General features: G+C 48.4%; 1 protein-coding gene across 1 annotated transcript in view; it reads right to left on the reverse strand.

Moving 5' to 3' along the window:
• Positions 1-20445, reverse strand: part of Chchd6 (coiled-coil-helix-coiled-coil-helix domain containing 6) — a 225602-nt gene that overhangs the window by 83647 nt on the left and 121510 nt on the right. The window contains exon 5 of the mRNA XM_045152834.1: positions 19427-19510. Within this exon, the coding sequence (XP_045008769.1) occupies positions 19427-19510 (84 nt within the window). The remainder of the gene's footprint in view (positions 1-19426; positions 19511-20445) is intronic.

Raw genomic sequence — 20445 nt, forward strand, 5'->3', positions numbered from 1 at the left:
TGCCAAAAATGACACACAATACTGTCACAGTCCTGGCACACTGCTCTGTTACCTCAGACCCAGTTCGCACCACAGGATAACATTCCTGGAGGTTTGGCAACTGAGCTTGGTTTCTTTTCACTAGAGGCAAACATCCTTCACAGCTGCTCTTTCCCAGATATCTCATTCTGCTTTTGTCTAGTCCAGGCTGTCTTCTCTGCTCTCACAGCCTTCCCCCCCTCCTGGCCGCCCTGTCTTCGTGGCCTCCTGCCCTCAAAGCCCCTGCGCAGGGGTGGAGAGACCTGACTAGGAGCACACTTGCTCACTGATCACACAACACACATTTCTTGAGTATTTACCGAGCAGCAGGCTGCAGAAGCCAATACTTATGAAAAGCTCATCACAGCGTCTGGCACACAGCAAGTATGTGATGATATCAGCCATTATTCTAGGCAAGGCAAAGTCAATGGCCAATATCCAAGAACCACCAGCAAATTAGCAGATCTACATCCTACCTTCTTCGTTTGCCAATAGTTGGTGTTCTCATCAGATGCCATTAGAACAGAAAAAACACTTGTCAAGGCTGACCATTTTAACAAGACAATGGAATGCCCTATATTCCTCTAGGGAGAACACAGGGAGCATGGGCACCTATCTTCCATGGCTGCCTCCCTTTCTATGACAGTGCAGGAACTTCTGGCTTCCAGATCATCTCAAATGCAAGCAAAGTGCAGTTATTGTTTATTAGAAGCCCTTTCATAGCACATGTGACCTCCCTGAGCTTGGGGCTAAGATCTGGGCTTGTCAGATTCTAAGAACACTGACTGGTTCTACACTGGTTTGGCTTGCTTAAAATGGCAAGAAGTGTGATGTCATCAAGAACCCTCACCAGCCACTGGAGCTCTTTAATGAAAACTGTCAACCCTGAGCATACAGCTCAAGTCCTCCCCCTTGTTGATGGTGTTCTGAATGTTCCAGAGGTGGCTTTTAGGTACCATCTTTTCACTGCAGCCCAGCCCTGGGCATGATGAAAGGCCAGGCTGTGAATAGCGACAGGCAGGTCATTGAGTAGCACTGACAAATTTGGACTCATCAGGCTAGGACTAATGGCCATGAGACCATTAAGGTCTGGGGCATGGACCACAGCAGTGGGTTAGAGGGGAGGGTAGGTTTTAGGGAGCTTTGGAGTAGGCTGACACAGGAGAGGGGAGGAAAGAGTCTCTGAGTTTCCTGACTTAGCAGAGAGAGAGGGTCCATACATACCCTGTCCACTTCCAGGGGAAGGTGACAGTATGTGTGGACACCCTGCACCCTGCGAATGACAAGAGCCCTGAAACCATGTGGCCGGAGAGGGCTTGGCTGTCATGTCCCTTGCCGATGCCAGCCCAGGCCGTCCTATCAGAACACCGGCAGGAGCTCCTGACACTTGGTTCTTTGACATCAATGACTCCACCTGGGTTCATTCTCACTCTGAGCCCTGTAACTGATCCTGACATCAGGATGCTTGTCAAATACCTGCAACAGTGTTGATACAAACAAGAGAGCAAATTTCTTGGGCTGTCTAGAAGGTCAGCCCTAAGAAGCCAGCTCTTACGACAAACATGTCATAAGGGAACAGGAAAAGTCTGGAGCAAACATCATTGGACCAAGGTTGTAGAATAATCAGAACAACACATCTGACTCGACTGGCCTGTGAGCCATTTCCACCTCTGAAAGCTGATCTTCCTGCCCTTTAAAAAGAGAAATCAGTTTCAACAGTGGTGGCAAGAACAAAATTTGAACCAGCCAGTGCTACATTTAAATTCTACTCCCACTGCTTATGGAGCAACTCCGTAGGTTCTCTGAGGCCAGGTTCCTACCATGCAGCAACAATGTCTGTAGCCACTGTCCAATCACCCAGGGGTGACTGGAAATAAAGTCCCTGGTGAGGCGCCTAGCTCTGAGACACTCCACAAATGGGAGCCAGGGCAGGTCCCCTGCATGCTGGCATAAATGGAGGCCACAGTTCTGTGGGAGATGTCTCTCCAGCACTAGGCAGGGATGACTAGCAAGGACCGTGCAGCCTGGAAGCAGCACAGACAACAGGTCTTATCATTACACTGCAGCAGTCCTAGCCCTGTGGATTAGGTTCCTCTGGCTGGCCAACCTGAACTGGCACTGAGCTGCCGATACCCTGAGATGTCAGCAAGGCATGTGCTGAATAATGAGCTTCAGAGAAGCAGGGAGAACAAGTCGGGAGGTGGAAGGGATGAGGCAATAAGGGCACAGTTCCCTGGTCTCTCCAGACTACTGCAGTATGTCTCTACACCATGTCGTGAACGTGGGTGTTCCAAAAAAACAAAGTGCTGGCCAGGAAGCAAGAAGCATGAGTCTCAGTGCCACTGGCCACTCAGGAAAGGAGGGTCTCACCTAGATAGCACTCTGGACAGGGCTCACTGAGCATTTCTGAATACATACAATTGCTTTGCAACCTGGGAAACATCTAATAGAAATACAAAAATGTCTCCAGGTAACCAGCTGTGCTGGGGACTCTTATTGTAACCACATCTTGTTTTAGATCAAAGGAGAGATGAGGAGAGAAGCAGAGCAAGAAGCCAGCAGTGCCCTACCTCCTACAGTTCACAACATAGCTTAAGAACCAGGGACAGTGTCCTCAGCTGCATGCTCAGAGGACTGTGTTGCTTGTTCCCACATTTCGTGAACGTGGGTGTTCCAAAGAAACAAAGTGCTGGCCAGAAGGCAAGAAGCATGCGTCTCAGTGCCGCTGGCTGCTCAGGAAAGGATGGCTCAAGCCTAGCAGAGTGGGAGTCCTCCCACCAGGAAGGAGAGGTCAAAGAATTCATGTGGTCTGCACCTTGTGTGCAGTGCTGGCTTTTGGGCCTCAACTCAAACCACAAAGATTTGCAATTTTTATTTTGCCATTTTCTTTTTTTAAAGGAAGATCTAGCTATGAAGCCCAGGTGGGCCTTGAATTCATGATTTTCCTGCCTCAACCTTCCCTGTGCTGGGACTCCAGGCGTGTGACATATTTTTAACAAATGTCTCGAGACAACGAAGCATGGCACTGCTCCACGCTGTGGCCACAGTGCTACTCCAGTATTGCTGCCATCTTGTGCTGAGTCATTCTTGGCAGTAGAAGTTATATTGGGACCTGTGAGTGGAGAGCAGCATCCCAGATACCTAACAGATACCCATAGGCCCTCCCCTCAACTGACCCCAAATCCCACAGAAATATGATGAATGACCTTTTAAAAACATATTTCCCAGGGCTGGAGAGATGGCTTAGCAGTTAAGCACTTGCCTGTGAAGCCTGAGGACCCTGGTTCGAGGCTTGATTCCCCAGGAGCCACGTTAGCCAGATGCACAAGGGGGCACACATGTCTGGAGTTTGTTTGGAGTGGCTGGAAGCCCTGGCACGCCCATTCTCTCTCTTGCTCTCTGCCTGCCTCCCTCCCCCTCTCTCTGTGTCACTCTCAAATAAATAAATAAAAAATAAACAAAAAATTAAAAAATATATTTCCTGGGCTGGAGAGATTGCTTAGTGGTTAAGGCATTTGCCTACAAAGCCAAAGGACCTCAGTTTAATTCCCCAGGACCCACATAAGCCAGATACACAAGGGGGCGCATGCATCTGGAGTTCATTTGCAGTGGCTGGAGGCCCTGGTGCATCCATTCTCTCTACCCCGTTTCTCTCAAACAAATAAATATATTTATTTATTTATTTACGTGTGTGTGTGTGTGTGTGTGTGTGTGTTTTGTGTACCAGGGCCTCTTGCTGCTATAATCTAATACTTGTCCAGTTTTTTTTAAAATATTTTATTTTTCTTTCTTTCTTTTTATTTATTTGATAGAGGGAGGGGGGAGAGAGAGAGAGAGAGAGAGAGAGAGAGAAAGAGAGAGAATGGGCACACCAGGGCCTCCAGCCACTGCAAACAAACTCCAGATGCATGTGCCCCTTGTGCATCTGGTTATGTGAGTTCTGGGGAACTGAACCTGGGTCCTTTGGCTTTGCAGGCAAGCACCTTAACCACTAAGCCATCTCTCCAGCCCCTTGTCCAGTTTTATATGGGTGGCTAGAGAAATGAACCTGGGCCAGCAGGCTTTATAAGCAAGCACCTTGAGCCATCTCCCCTGTCCCCCTATATATGATCTTACAGGGAGGAGGGGGAAGGGGCTTGTGAGCTGTCCTTACCCCCTAAAGATCTCAATATCACCTAGCTTTGGGTGACATAGCATTTGAAGGGTACAGGTTTCTACCATGTGTTTCTAGCAGCAAGAGCCCTGCAAGCCCTGACCCAGATGTCTCAGAGCAGCTCAGGGGGCTCTCCAGAAGCATCCACTTCTAACTGAAAGCAGAGAGGGCAGGGAACCAACAGAGTACATTAAGGCATGCTCAGGCCTATAAGGACAGAGTAGGGAGAGCTGAGGCCCACAGATGCTAAGCTTTTTGGAAAATGTGAAGGACAAAAGGAAAAAAGCTTTTAAAATTGAATTAAGTGTGATAGGACTGGGAAAGGATAGGCCCATATTGGGGTGAAAGGTGTTCAGTTAACAAGATGGAGAAAGAACTACTAAACTCCCATTTTCTATCAAAGGGAACAATCTTCTGACTGAAAGGGTAAATCAAGCACTGATATGAAGGAATCGAAACACAAGGCAGGGAGAGATTGCAAGGGAACATTTAGTCACACTAAATGAATTCAAATCTCCTGATCCAGATGTGCCACGCCTCAGCTCAGAATTTACTCACAGGAGACTCTAGCTGGTGGTGGGAACCCAGGGATTCAGAGCAAATGGGAAGACGCCCAAAACAAGCAGGGGAGAAGACAGCAATGGCATGTTACGGATGGGAGGGAGCATACATGGTCCCCATAGACTTCCACGGCCTGGATGCTTAGAGCTGTGGTCCAGACCCACCCACTTCCCTGTCTTGTTCTCACTCATTCTATCAAGATGAAGTTAGTAAGTACTTAATGAAAGTGATGTCAGGCAGGGGGCACACCAGTGACCCAACACCAACAAGACTGAGGCACAGGATCATGAATTCCAGACAACACCAAGGAGTACTGGATGGCTTAGGAGAATGGAAGAATGAGAGAATGGCTTTAGGACTGGAGGGGGAAGAGGACTTCCCTCCAACACTGGCACACCACATATAGGATGATAGAAGGTACGCAATGCCATCACTTTATAGAGTGGAACAAACCAGCAACTACAATTACATACGTTAGGCAGAGCTGAGCTCAACTGCAAATTGTCCATCTATGGATAAACAAGTACAGGAGGAAGAAAGAAAACTATGATCACCCAAATCCCGCAGACTGGGCCACCTTTGTCTTCAACAATCCAATAAGGTAGTTTTTATTACACCCTTAAGAATGAGGGGGGCAGGCTGGAGACATGGCTTAGACACTTTCCTACAAAGCCTAAGGATCCAGGTTCAGTTCCCCAGTACCCACGTAAGCCAGACGCACAAGGTAGTGTATGCGTCTGGAGTTAATTTGCAGTGGCTGGAGGCCCTGTCACACACACATTCACTTGCTCTCTCTCTGCCTCCTCCTTTATCTCAAAAAAATAAATAAAATATTAAAAAAAGAATGGGGGGTGGCTTAATGGATAAAGCACATGCCATTCAAGATAGTGTACCTGAGTTCAATCCTTAGGCCTCACAAAGAAATAAGCCAGAGGCAGTGAGACCCTGCTACATCCAAACACACACACATTTCTTCCACAGAGATATTCTAACACCCCTATCTATCACCAGAAGGAAAGGAGGAGTTCCAAAAGCAAAGGACTGAGACAGGGAGGGAGTGGGGACCAACAACACTGCACAGTATTGAGGATGTACAAGTTCAAAGTATGGCCCATTGAAATGACAAACTTAGAATAAGGGCTAGAGACATGGCTTTGTGGTTTGGGCACTTACCAGCAAAGCCAAAGGACCCAGGTCCAATTCCCCAGGGCCCATGTAAGCCAGATGCACAAGGTGGTACATGAGTCTGGAGTTCATTTACAGTGGCTAGATTCCCTGCCATGGCAATTCTCTCTCCCTCTCTCCCTCCCTCCCTCTTCCTCACTTTCTCTCAAATAAATAAATAAATGAAAATAATTTTAAAAAGAATTAAAATGGGGCGTAGGGGCTGGAGAAATGACTCAGTGGTTAAGGTGCTTGTCTGCAAAGCCTAACAACCTGTACCCATGTAAAGCAGTGCATGCATCTGGAATTTGTTCGCAGTGGCAAGAGGATCTGGTATACCCATTCCCTCCTGCTCATTCCATCTCTCTGTGTATGCAAAGAAATAACATATTTTAAAACTGGGGAAGAGGAGCCAGGCGTGGTGGGGCACAACTTTAATCCCAGCACTTGGGAGGCAGAGGTTAAAGGATTGTCATGAGTTTGAGGCCACCCTGAGACTACACAGTTAATTCCAGGTCAGCCTGGAATTGCTTGGAAGGGCAAGCCCCTACCTTGAAAAACCAAAAACAAAGAAACAAAAAAAACATGGGGAAGAGGGAAATTTTAGGCTTATCATAAAATATACTGACTTTAAAAATCTCATTGCTAAAGCAGCTAAGCACCTAGGATTCTAAGGTAGGAGTGTTGAGGCTGTTCCTGGCAACCTTGTGCAAGACTACTGAATATTGAATAAACGAAAAGAGCAGAAGCCTGCATGGTGGCACATGCCTGCAATCCCAGCACTCTGGAGGCAGAGGTAGGAGGATCGCTGTGAGTTTGAGGCCACCCTGAGACTATATAGTGAATTCCAGGTCAGCCTGAGCTAGAACCTACCTCGAAAAAAAAAAAAAAAAAAAAACAGAAAAATGAATTTATAGTATTCTCATTAGCAGCTAAGACCTGTACTAAATAAATGAGACCTATAAATCACCTGGAAAAGACGAATGAGACAACAGGAGATGCTTAACTGATAAGAAGAGGCAGTTCTTATAGAAGAAACACAAGATGCCAAAAACTTATATAAAAACAAGATCTCCAGCTATGATAGTAGCTTTTAAAGTGAAATGATTCTCAAGGTTTATAAAATGCTGTCACGGGACAATTCTCATAACCTTTTTGTTAATATATAACTTTGAAGAGAAATTTGGGTGTGTCTATTAAAATAAACTGTGAATGATAGAAAATAACCTGCTACCAACAGGAAACTACTTAAATAAATGACCCCATCAAGTACTTGTCCAAAGCAACAAGGGAGATTGATATACAAAGAGACCTTATGTGTAAAGTTTCCCAAGGAGTAATGTTATGTGCAAGTTATAAAAATAAGCTGCAACATAAACTATAATCCCACTTGTAGAGACAAACTGCATCTGTATGCTCTGTACAAGCCAGGATGCTGCTTGGGGAGGAAAAGCCCGAGTTCAGTTCTACTATGACAAGTCACACTTTGCACGCTTTCTTCGTGTTTACCTTCCTGTAAACACGTTATGTCTGTAATCACTGTAAAAGGTGATGAGGAAAATAGCTCACGTGGAAAGTCAGGGGAAACCAGCAAGGCCATAACCAGTGCTGGGGTGTGACTTGTTACAGTCCCTCCTTCATGGAAGCTTGGCAGTGTAGAGACCAGAACCTGTGTTTTGTTCAGAACTCATGGCACAGTAACTATAAGTCTAAATATATATTTTCTAGAAAAACAATTTAGGTGGCTACAATGATGATCTAAGTAGCCCTTTTCTTTTCAGGGTAGGAAAACCGTATGTGATGTAGCATAATGATGGGTGACTGGCCAGTGAAGGCCACAACAAGTAGAATAGATGAGGAAAGAAGGTTCACAGCAGGCTGAGTATTTAAAGAATCTCAAGGGGCTGGGGGGATGGCTCAGTGAATCAAGTGCTTGCTGTGTGAGCACGAGGACCTGAGTTCAGATCCCTGGCACGCATATAAAAACTGAGCATGGCTGCACACACCTGTGATCCCAGCATGAGACAGGCGGCTCCCGGAGCTCACTAGTCTAGACCAGCTCATCTAGAAGAACTGGCGAGCCCCAGGTTCAATGAGAGACCCTATCTCAAAAATAAGATGGAGCATGATTAAGAAAGACCTCTGGCCTCCACATACACATATAACCATACAGGTGTGAGCGCACACAAACACTCATGGGTTTGCATATCACACTTATACACACATGCAAAAATATCCCAAATAAATAAAAGGATTCTAAAGTGTTATGTGGGGTCACTGTCCCACTTGTGCAATTCCTTTTTCTTTAAGATTGAAATTCTTTTTAACCCATCTTTTAAAATATTTTTATTTTTATTTATTTATTTACTACAGACAGAGGAGGGAGGGGGAGAATGGGTGTGCCAGGGCCTCCAGTCACTGCAAACAAACTCCAGATGCATGTGTCACCATGTGCATCTGGGACCTGGAGAACTGTACCTGGGTCCTTAGGCTTCTCAGGCATGCACCATCTCTCCAGCCTAGTAGTATCTTCTCAGGTGTGTGCCACCACAACTGGCTGCGATTCTTGAACCATTACAAACATTCATGTGACAGCCATGTGTGCTGAGGTTGACAGCCATCACATCTCTTGGCATCAGGCTGATTTAGCCAATTTCCTTGTGTTCTTTGGGCTTATCTGCATTTTTGTTTGTTTGTTTTCCCTTTTACTACGAATATATATGACTTCGCTAGTAATAGACAGTTCAGGAAAAGGGAGGTGCTGCCCCATGGCTAGATAAGTTGCAAGCAGAGGTTCAGGAGTCCTGGTGACACAAGCATCATCAAGGCAGCTTCAGGGTTAAGGAGCCTGGATCCCTGCTAACAAGCAGTGCTCAGACACTCCACCTGCACATGTCTTCCTAGCTGAACATGCTGCTCTCTGGCTGACCAGAGACGCCATGTTGCTAGGAGTCTGCCAGTCACTGAGCTGGAATATGGGGATGAAAAAGGGAATGAGGTGAGGCCATCTCATAGGGCAGTCCTGATGAGGGTGGACACAGGGAAGTGGTCAGAAGAGCCTTTACCTGCCCTGTTACAGACAAGCTGGCCAGCTAGGGCTGGGGACATGCCTGGAAATGCGGGCAGGGCCCAGACCAGAGTCCTAAGACCCAGGCTGAGAGATCTGGGTTCTGTCATCATTGCAGTAAAAAACCATTAATGAGCTCTATAAATTTCTGCTGCCCCAAATAGATACTAAATCATAGGTGGAAGCCCAGGAAGAAGGACATCAGTGGGAAGGAAGGTCATGGCTTCAACACTTGGGTCACCAGTGCGGGGGGAAGCAGGGACACCTTTGTCACAGTTGGCTGCAGTACACATTGAGCACTAGGGTCAGATTGTCTCTGTGGAGTCTTACTACCATGCCATCAGGAAGGGACTGTGGAATTCCCTGGTGAAATTGAACTGATCCAGGCCTGACAGGGTGGTGCCAAGAAGTAAAGAGAAGGCAAAGGTCTCGGAGTAGCCATCTAATTAAAACCACTTGTTTAACAGAGTCCTCCCCAGCAGGGATGGGTGGCAACCTACATGCATGACGGACAGGCACTTCTGGCTCTCCAACCCATACGTAAGCACTCATTTAGGCGATTTACTGTGCTGGGGGAGGGGCAACACACAATCAGCAGGGAAGGAGACCCACATCTCCATGTGGCCGCTGCCAGAAGCAGTGTAGAGAGCCCTTCAAGGAGATATACTGATTGAGCCAGGGCTTAAAAGGACCCTAGCAACAATAATAGGGAAAATGACATAAATCAGCAAAAGCGAACATCAACTTAACCATGAGATTAGCCCTTGGCCTGTGTGACAATGTCCCTTTTTTGTAGACAAGGCTTCTGCTTGGCTTTCCCTGTGACATTTATCTCACATCTCTAGACCATATTCAATGCACTGAAGGGAACAACAAGCTAAGGGATTTTTACAAGTCACTGGCATGAAGAAGTCTGTCCTATATGACAACATGATTAAAATCCAAGAATCCATCTCAGTGTGGCGACTGCCAGATCTGGACTCATGCCAAAAACAAGGTGCCCAAAATCCTAGAACAAGATATTCTTGTAGAACTTGGATGAATTAGTAGCAATTCTCTAAGGGAAGAGGATGGCACCGTGTAAGAAAGGGCACCACCATCTAAAGATGCATATGAAGCATGTGCTGAGAAAGGTCGTGGTAACTGGGATTTGTTTTGAAATGATTAAGCAAGAACAGAAAATGATAGCTGGAACAAAGTGCCAAACCAGGGAACTAGATGGGCGATTCTGCTAAGGAGTCTCTTCTGCTGTGGACCATGCGGAGGCAGACCACAGCCACCTTTGGTAGGGGCCCAGTGTAGTTGACTGCTAAGCTAAGCGCAGACCCCAAGCTAGGTTACCAGGGCCTCGGGTAGCTCCCTAGGACTCCACTCACTTGCTGCAGAATGTCTAAGCCCATTTCTTAAAAAAAGTTTTTTTAAGGTAGCATCTTACTCTAGCCCAGGCTGATCTGGAATTCTCTATGTAGTCTCAGGCTAGCCTTGAACTTATGGAAATCCTCCTACCTCTGCCTTCCAAGAGCTGGGATTAAAGGTGTGTGCCACCACACCTGGCCCCATGCCCATTTCTTTATCTGCTAAAAGAGCTGTGTAGTTGTCAACTTCTCATTGTTGGGCACATTCAGTCCATAGTGATGAAACAGAGAAAGACAAATAAATGTTTCATATCCAGCTCTCTCCTTTTTATATAGTCCAGGTCTCAGCTCATGGAATGAGGCCACTCAAAGTTAAGGTGGGCCTTCCCACTTGAATTAATCTAATCAGGATATTTCCTTCATAGGCTTGTACACAGGCTAACCTAATATACATAATCCCTTATAAGTGATTCTAGGTCTGGTCAATTTGACAATATAAACCAACACAGGGTGGTGGGAGCTCCTGACCCACAGGCTTGTCTGAGGCTATAACAGATACGTGTGTGTGATTCACTAAGAACACTCTATAGGTGCTTACACAGCAACCACTCAAGTCAGGCCATTTGACACCAACATCACCCAGCTTGTGGGTCACTGGAGGTGAGAGGAGGCAGTCCAGGGAGAGTGCACATCCAGAGTGTTGCACATGGAGCATGCTCAATACACATTAGCTCTGGACACCAAGAAAAGTAGCTCTGGAGACAGGTTTACTTGGTGGTGATGTTGTATTCTCTCATTTAACTTTCAAAGCTAGCCCAAGATCAGAACTGTACACTTCTGGAAGGTTTGATTTGATCTTGGATCTCTGGCTTGACCAGGTGAAACATCACCTGTCTAATCTGGTGTCCCCATTTTCACATATGACAAATAAAGACTGAGGCCACCATACAAAACTAAGTGACATAACTCAGGTACTGTGACTAGAAAGACCAGGGGTACAACCAAGGGAGAGGTCTGCCGTTGAGAAGGCTGTCCCAGAGAGCCTGGCTGCAAGGCTGAGAAGAGCAGCAGCTCTCCAAACGCACAGGCTGCAGCACCTGCTCTCCTCGCCCCTGGGGTAAGATGGCAGAGATGGTTCCTGGCAAGTATGAGGTGAACCCGATTGGTAAAGAAACAGCGCCTGGGCTGGGAAGGTGACTCTGTGGATACGCACGTGTACCTGAGTCCATTCCCTCGGAGCTCGTGAAGAGCTGCAGTGAACGTGCTGAAATCCCGGCACAATTATGGTGAGAAGGGGAGCAGAGACAGGAAACCCCCTAGATGCGCGTGGCCCAGCTAGCCTGGTGAGTGCGTCAGTGGACAATAAGAGACAGTGCCTCAAGCAAGGTAGAAGGCAAGGACTGACACCCAAACTGACCCCTGACCTCCATGGATGCTCCAAGGCATGCGTGCACTGCATCACCCAAACGAAGCAGAGAAGGGAAGGGACACTGGGAGGTGGGGATGATGAAGAGGTGGCAGCAGTGGTAAGGATGGCTGTGGCTCTGGCAGTGCTGATGGAGGTGGCATAGAGGGTGGTGAAGCAGGTGATGTCGGGGCTGTAGAAGGGGAGGTGAAGTTGGTGGTGGAGGTAGGAAGAGATGTGCCTCTGCTTCCTCATCCACTGAGTCACACCACAAACCCCCGTGGTGATTCCTTCCCTGTCACAACAGATGGCACTCTCCTAACTGGGAGTCAAAATAAATCCCTCCTCCTAAAGTTGCTTCTGGCAGGTATTTGGTCACAGCAATGAGAAAAGCAACTGGTATAAGATAATTAGTATATAACCTGGGCAGACAAGACTTAAAGGCATCTAACTCCAGAGCCTGTATTAGTAGCCACTCTCCTTACACCACAGTGGGAAAACTATAAGACCAGTGGATGGAACTTTGAATGGGAGTCTGTGCTGTATTATGAACTGGCTGTGTGACCTCATCAACTAGGAGAACGGCAGCAGTGCACTGCTGTGGCCAGCTGGTAACACTAATGTGGCTTCAACTGGCACAAGGACATACTACCATAGGCAAGGCTCTAGGTGACACCCTCATTATGTCACCAACAGTATTGTCCTTATAAAAATGGAGACCCTTACTGCTCAAGGGCTTACATGACATGATCATTCGTGCAAAGCCTGTCAGCGATGCTGGTATGATGCCAGCCAGGTCTCTGGTGATGTGAACCCCAATGCTCAGCATTGTGCCAACTGATTCTCAAGCTACAATGGCCTTGAGGCCATTTTTTTCACCTGTGAATGAGAATGGGTTGAGCTGGATGGTCTCAGCTCTCTCAATCTTTGTCTCTCTGATGATCACCCTTACTAAAGGTTCTGAGTCCCAGCAGGACAGGGGTGAAAAGCCCACCTAGCTGAGAAAGACAGTCATGCATTTCTAGGCAATATCCATTGCATTCATCACTTGTATGTACCACAAGCATACAAAATAACCATGATCTTAGCACTGCCTTAGCAGATATCAAGCAACTGGTGGTCAGCTGTACTCCTCTTCCTCAGCCAAGTGAAGAACTCAGTCTTAAGGGAAGAGAAAGGAAGGGAGGAGGATAATTAATAGGTTGATATTGTATATATGTAATTACAATGATTGTAATGGGGTGGTAATATGATGGAGAATGGAATTTCAAATGGGAAAGTGTGGGGGTGGGGAGGGAGGGAATTACCATGGGATATATTTTGTAATCATGGAAAAGGTTAATAAAAATTTAAAAAAAAAAAAGAACTCAGTCTTCATCACTCCCTTCCACTAAACCATCAGCCCAGCAGGTGACACATACCCCATTTGTAGACTGCTCTTCCCTGTGGCTGATGTCCCCATTTCTCACTGTTCTGGTTTCAGGTCACTGTTACTGTCTGTTTCTGCTTCTCCCTGCAGGCCTCCTTGCCCCTCAGTTTCATCTTCAGGAAGCAAGCCCCACTTTCAATCACTAGCAGCAACCTGGTCTGGCATAGGGCAGCCTACCATGCCCAGCAGAAATGCCTCACAATCACACCTGGGTGGCTAGTTGCTTCAGCAAGGCACAGGCTCACTGACAACAGGGGTGGCAATCTCCATCTACTGAACCCCGTGAAGCAGCTCTTCTGTGGCATACCATCCTCTGACTCCAGACTAGCTCCTTTGCTGGGTCTCTTTATGCAGTAAGAAATTCATTCCTCCCAAAAATGTGTGCCCACCACTCCCTCTTCAGCTACTAATGTTCTCTCCTTGATGTGAGAATGGCTGACCTACTTCCTCCACTCCCCTCCATGCACTTCCCACCCCACCCCAACCCCACAGAGCCAGCTTTGGCCTCCCCTGCGATCCTGAAAGGCACCCATGTGTCCTTTACCACTGGCAACAGGAGTTTCTTGGGCCCTGTGCTCTTGGCTCACCAGCATCCGGCCTCCTGCCCACATTCTTGAAACTTCTCTTCCAAACTGATGTGGGAAGGCAGGCAGCATGGTATGGTGGAAGGAGCAGGCTCCATCTATCAGCCACAAGGCTTCTGGCAGCTTGCTCAGCCTGATTCCACGTTCTTTCGCTTGTAGAACACATGTAATATAATCTAGCTTGCAGGGCTGCTGCCAGGATTAGTGATAACTTATGAAAGGGGCCTGGCACATAGCACAGGCTCACAAAATCATAGTGCCTCTCATCTTGTTAGGCCCAGAGCGCCTGACCAATGCTTCTCAATCATCTGCTGGTCATCCCCGCCTCACAGGTACATCTAGAATGCAGCTCACCACTCTCCCAAGGGTGGTGGGCCATGTGATTTTTCTTCCCTTCTCTTTCTATCCTCTTGGGCTTTCAAGCTCGGATCTCTATCTAGCTTTCAGCCCTTCAAGAACTCCCAACACTACCCAAGAGTAAAAGTCACTATTGTCAGCCAGGCCCCTCACAATCATGTGTGTACAACCTGGCCCCTCCAGCTCTCCTTTATGTGGAACACCTGGGCTGAGGCTGAGCTTTCTACCCAATAGCCCCAACTGCTATGCCCCTTGAGCTGCCCAGAGGTAACCTACCAGCTCTCCAAACCCTACTTCCACCCAGGACCCCTCTTGGCAAGGTTCCCTCCCTCTCCTCCAGGAACCCCACCGCATCCGTTTCCTATTTCCTACTTACATACACAACTTTCCTCTATTCTGGAAAACATTTGCTGAGCGCCTCTTGTATGCCAGACACTGCATTCTGGCCTTCACTGATGAGTTACTCCTTGTGAGTGAGACTGGTGGGACTCTGTGCTCACCAGCCTTCATAGCAAGAAGGAAGACAGCCAGAGATGCAAGCAAGTATAATAGTGTGGCATGTGCTGGATCCACAACAGGGTGCCAGGCCCCAGGGAGGATGTGAGGCAGCAGAGGCTACCAGTCATCCTCTGCCAGCCAGTGTACCTTAGTTAGCAGCCTACTACAGTCTAGCACCAACAGGTGACTCCTCACCAGGTGTGGGAGGAGCTTCTGTCACTCTGTCAGAGAGGGAACCTCACCCTGCCCCACATGTCCCCTCCTAGGCACTATTTCTGCCACAGGTGACTATTAGCCCACTTTCTAGCTCTGCAGATTTGTTTGCTATTCTCTAACCCCATGCTATACACTCAGCCTCTTTTGCTTAGTGGTGTGTTCATGGGGTCTTTGCCACCTCTGCTTGCAGCTATAGATCTCACCCTCGTTCCCATGTGAATTCATGAGTTCTAACGTTGGTAGTCTGGGGCAATACTGAATGCTGGGGCTAGACTTTCTTCTGGAGTCCCTGCTGAGACACAGGCATGTCCATGTCTGGGAAGCAGCTCTCCAAAGTGACCTGGCTGGGGTAGGGCCTCTGGAAGTACTTGAGAGCTGCCTGGCGGCCCATGGTGCTGCTGCAGGCAAGGTGCTCGTACTCTCACGCTGCGCTGTGCTGGGGCCTGCAGTTCCCTGGCGTGACTCCCCATATGCACACTTGACCCCTGGGACTGCTTCTGTCATGAAGAGCAAATCCTGCACTAAGTAAGTCCTCTTCCTCAGAACACCTGGTAGAGCTTCTGGGCTCATAAGCATGGTGACCCAAAGGAGTCTGTGCCTGGGACAGGGAGGTTATACTGAGTATTGCCATTGGGAAGGACAGGCAGTCCTGGCAGGATCCTCTTTACCAGAGAAAGCAAGGAGAAAGGCTGACCCCTCACAGGCGCAGGGTGGGCCAGGCAGGAGGTGTGCATGGAAGGGAAGGAAAGGAGATTGGTTTTGGGGAATAGCTGAAATCCACGAGGAACACACACACTTGTGAGTTTCGTACTTTCTCACTGATTCAGTCTTTGAAGAGAGCCTGGAAAAATGCCTTCTCCTCTATGCAGCTGCTAAGTCTAGAAAAAGTACAACAAGCTCTCTTCTAGAACTGGGACATTCTCTGGGCCCGGGAGCCAGCATGTAGGTGTCATTAGGTGCCCTAACCCTCAGCATATCCCCTCACACCACAAGACACCAAGAGGCAGGAGTTGTACCAGCCCCAAATCCTCACCATCTCCCCTCATACCAGAAGACTCCATGAAGTGGGAACCACACCTGTTTGAAACCATCTCTGTGTCTGGTACTTGGCAGACTAACCGATGTGGAGTTAATGACTAGCTCTATATTTACTAAAGGAGGGGAAGGAGGGCAGACGTCTCACTGAAGTATGTATTCTGGTGGCTGCTTCACATAAATTATCACTCATGCTTTAAAAAAAAATGGCAGATTACTATCTTCACTTCAAAAATAAGGAAACTGGGGCCATAGGACATAAACAATGTGTGTAGCATAAGGTTGCTCTAACACCAAGTAGAACCAGATTTTAGGACCTCAAAACACACTAGTTCCCACCCACTACTTGGTTCCATGGCCAGCTATGACTAATGAGTCCTTGGCCAGCCAGAGTAGTTAGCTCCATGGGCTGTAAAGACCTCTCCACTCCACATGGGGCTTCCACCAGAAGAAAATGAGACACACTGACTCACAAAATACAATATACCCTTGCCCCAGGACAGCTGACCTAAGCACAAGTTCGTGGATCCCACCCTGGTTCTTTCATCTGATGCAGGAAGTCACCAAGTGGCAGCTTAGCACATGTCCAGTGGGAAGGTGGATAAGATAACAAGAGATCTATCAGTGTAGGTGGTCAAGGGTTTCACTTGTCTGTGCTTGTGCCCAACATACCATGAAATGGCTTTGTTTTTACACTGCCAGATGTGTAAGAAACAGCTGGTGTGAGGGTGCTTGGCCCTAGCCTGTTGCACACTGCCAGGCCTATGGAGCTCCTGGCTGGTATCAGACAAAGCCTGATGAGGCCCAGGGACAAGGCTTCTCTTTCTCAGGAGCAGGCCATGGGCAAGACAACCTTGAGTGGTGAAATTCACCTCAGCATACATATGTTTGGGCTCACACACATGCTCACATACACGCACTCATCTACTGATCCCAAACTGAAGTCCTGTGACACCAAGCAGCACCCCCAACACTGCCGGCCACAGGAAGGAGCCAGCACTTCCACAGGCACTGTCTCCCTTAACCCCACCACTTCCTGTGTACAGATAGCACTGGTGACTCCATCTTTCGGGAGAACCAGGAGGCATGGCAACCCCAGAGAACTGTGATGCAGAGCAGTACGGAGGTCCAGGGCTGCTGGACCCTGGCATACAGGCTCTGCTAGCTCAGTGGCACCACTGCCCATGTGACAAGCATATCCACAGTTCTACCCTCATTCTGGCACCATGTGCTTGCAGTTCACTGCTTTCCCTGGAAAAAGGTGACATTCTACATGTAGACCTTGTGATGTGGACATGAGGAGCAACTATACAGAGACACTCAAAGCATAGGAGCCCCTGACACCCACACCAGAGAAGAGTCATAGTGGGAGTACATGCAGTGGTCATCCTTTGCAGAGACCTACAATGTGGACATGAGGAACAGCTACACAGACACTCAAAGCACAGGAGCCCCTGATGTCCACACCAAAGAACAGGGCATGCAGCGCTACAAAAGGGTCATGAAGTCTCCACCTTGACTGTGAATCTAAGTGATAAAGGCTTTCCCTCCCTCTCATCATGATGAGCAGGGAAGCCTACCCTTTGTGCCCTGCATGCCAGGACTGTACAGGTGGCAGGACTCCAGGAGGTCTGCAATACACCATAGCTATGCCTAAACCCAAGGCCACCACCACCCCATCTCACTTCCATCCCTCCCCTGCACTGAGCTGCTCAGAGGCAGCAGCTGACCACACTTCCCTCTGGGCAGGTTCACTATAAAAGGAAGAGAGAGGGAGGGAGAGAAGGAAGAGAAGACATGTGATGACAGGAAGGTCCTGGAGCTGTAAATGTCAAGGTCTGAGAGTGTTCAGAAAACGGACCTGAAATGTAGAAAAGAAATGGCTGACAGAAAGATTGTCATATGCGCTTTCCATCCTCCCAGCCATTACAGGAATAAAATTATCCATGGAAAATCCTTTTTAGAACTAATACAATTAAGCCTTATTCTTCTGCCTCTTCCTCCCTCTTTCTTCGGCTCCCTGTAATCCTCACTACCTCCCGCCCCAATCCCTACTTCCTGGAATGTGAGGTGCTTTCCTCTCTATTATCACCAGCAAGGCGCTGTATTTAAGTCAGAAAGGAGATGGTGTTTTCGCACCCCCCTCTGCAAGCACTTAATAACTATTCACTGGCATGTAAGAAAACCTCCCCTTCTCCAAAAGGCCCATCTGCATGCCTGAGGAGCTGGTCTTGCCTTCACCAGGAGCAGGGAGGGGCAGACACAGAAGGGCGCTCCTCAGCAAAGCAGAATACTGGCTGTAAGGAGAAAAATGGAAGATGGTGGTGTGTGTGGGGGGGGGGGGACAGACTCTAGAAGAGGGGAAATAGTGGTGAGGCTATTTCCCACACCCCACACAGACGCTGCATGTGCACAGGGCTCTGAGCAGCCAAACGCTTCAGAGACAGGAGACACAGCGGGAGGCTAGGGCACGGCATCCACACACAACCAGAAGAAAGTCTCTGTGCCTGGGAACATATGGGAGATTGCAATAATTAGAGTGATGGCTGGTTGGCTTTTTTTTTTTTTTTTTTAACTCTTTTCTGGGATCTCGAATCACAACCCTTATCATGACAGGCTCCAGTGAAACCTACATTCAAGGCTGCTCTGTGAAACGCTGGCTTGCTAGAGCCACTCAGAGGCATAGGCTCTTAGAACAGTAGGGTGTCACAAACTGGTCCTCCCTCACATGCCCTGCAGAGATGGGTAAACAGGTAGCCATGGAACAGAGAACCACTAGCCTCTTGCCCCAACTGTCTGGGAATGCCAGACCTGGCTGTGGTACGCCACAGGAGGAAGCCCTGTGGAAATCAAGCCCCTCAAACAAACTGTCACTTTCAAAGCTCCACGCCAGGACAAAGGACTCAGGAAGACTCACTGGCAAGAAGCTGGTAGCTCGGGCTGCTTGGCTTGCTGTCTCAGCATGAGGGAGAACCACCACCCCTCCCACGTTGTAAGCCTTTTTCTTTGGAAAATCTGTCACAACCAACAAATTAAACCCCCAAAAGTAAGCAAGTTAGCAAACAGATTTTCAGCTGCCTATTGTGGGCATTGGAAAGGGCCGGACATTGTGTGTGAATTCATTCACTCCCAAGCCCATCGTCAAGACAGCAGCAGACGTGCAGCTCCAGTGCACTCTGATCTTCCCAACTCCCAGGAGAAAATCAATGCTACAACTTTAATGCATTTGTATAGCAAGGCTTCACGTTAGGATTATTTTTACCCAGCGCAGCTTAACTCGTGTGAAAAAGGTGTACTGGGTCTCAGCACCGCCCTGTGGCCAAAGTGATTTTTTTTCTAAAACTGAATGGTAGCAGAGCCAACCACATTCAACAGTAAACGGGCCAATTAAAAGGCAATTATCTCTGCGAATGCCACTTGTTGAAAGGCTGACATTGTGGTGCTCCTGAGGGAGGCCAGAGGGTGGGTGGGTAGGCCTACAGGGTGACAGGCACTGGGGAGAATGAGGCCGCAGCTCTCCCCAAACCCTGCAGGTGGGTACCTTTGGGACCTGGCCCCAGAGGGCAGCCAGGCCTGAGCCTTACCTTCTTCTCAATGCGCCCCAGCTGCTCCTTATAAAAGGTGTCACGGTGGCTGAGCTCGGCCTCTCGGTTCTCCAGCTCCCTGGCCTAGTTGGAGGAGAACAAAGCCCACGTTAGCTGGCAGCAATGGTGCTGAACGGGTGCCGCAGGGAGAAGGCGACTGACAGTTCTGCTCACAACAATACTCACAGTGAGAAGAGGAGCAATAGCGAACTGAAACCTATGATATGGCAGATCGTTCGCATGTATTATGCTTAATTCTCACAACAGCCCTTCAAGGTGAGTAATTAGTCTAACCATCTTGCAGATGATAATCACCAACGTTTATTGAACGCTTACTATCTGCCAAGTCCGGCTCTACGTACTCCCAGGTATTTCCTAGGCTTCTTTCAGAGCCTCTAAGAGGAAGGTAGGATGTGAAAATCGCATGCAATACTAACAATAGCCACCATGACAGAGGAAGAGGAAACATATAGAAGACCAAGCAACTGTACAGAGGAGTTGGGGCAAAGTCTTGCTCAAACCAGGCTGCCTGGCCCAGCTTCACAGTTCAGAAGGGCCAAGCTGAGCACTAGCCCTGGAGTCCTGGCACTTGGGCACACTGTGCACTGCCCCACATGTTGGGCTATTAAGGGCAGGGGCCCTGCATGCAACAAGAGGCAGAGACCCACAGCAGGGGTATCACATATCCTGGATGTGGGCTCAGCTAATCACAGCAAGCAGCCTGAAGCCAACAGACCTAGGGTGTAGCCTAGTCCTATCCTCTACCAAGTAGCTGGGTGATGCTGAGCAACTTCCTTGATTCAGCAGGTCCATCTCTCAGGTACAACCAGCAGAGCTGAAACAGAAATGCCCACCCCATGCCCTGCTGTGAAGATAGAAGGAACCCCATTAGCAATGGGCAGGGCTACCAGCATCACAGCAGTCAGGAGCACATCTATTTACTGGGATGCTCATGTCCCCAGAGCCCTGGGTCCTTCCAGGACTAGGTCCCAAGTTGTCTCGCTTCTATGCTCCCTGCA

This window comes from Jaculus jaculus, chromosome 6 (genome assembly GCF_020740685.1).
Source record: "Jaculus jaculus isolate mJacJac1 chromosome 6, mJacJac1.mat.Y.cur, whole genome shotgun sequence".
NCBI classification, from domain to species: Eukaryota; Metazoa; Chordata; class Mammalia; order Rodentia; family Dipodidae; genus Jaculus; species Jaculus jaculus.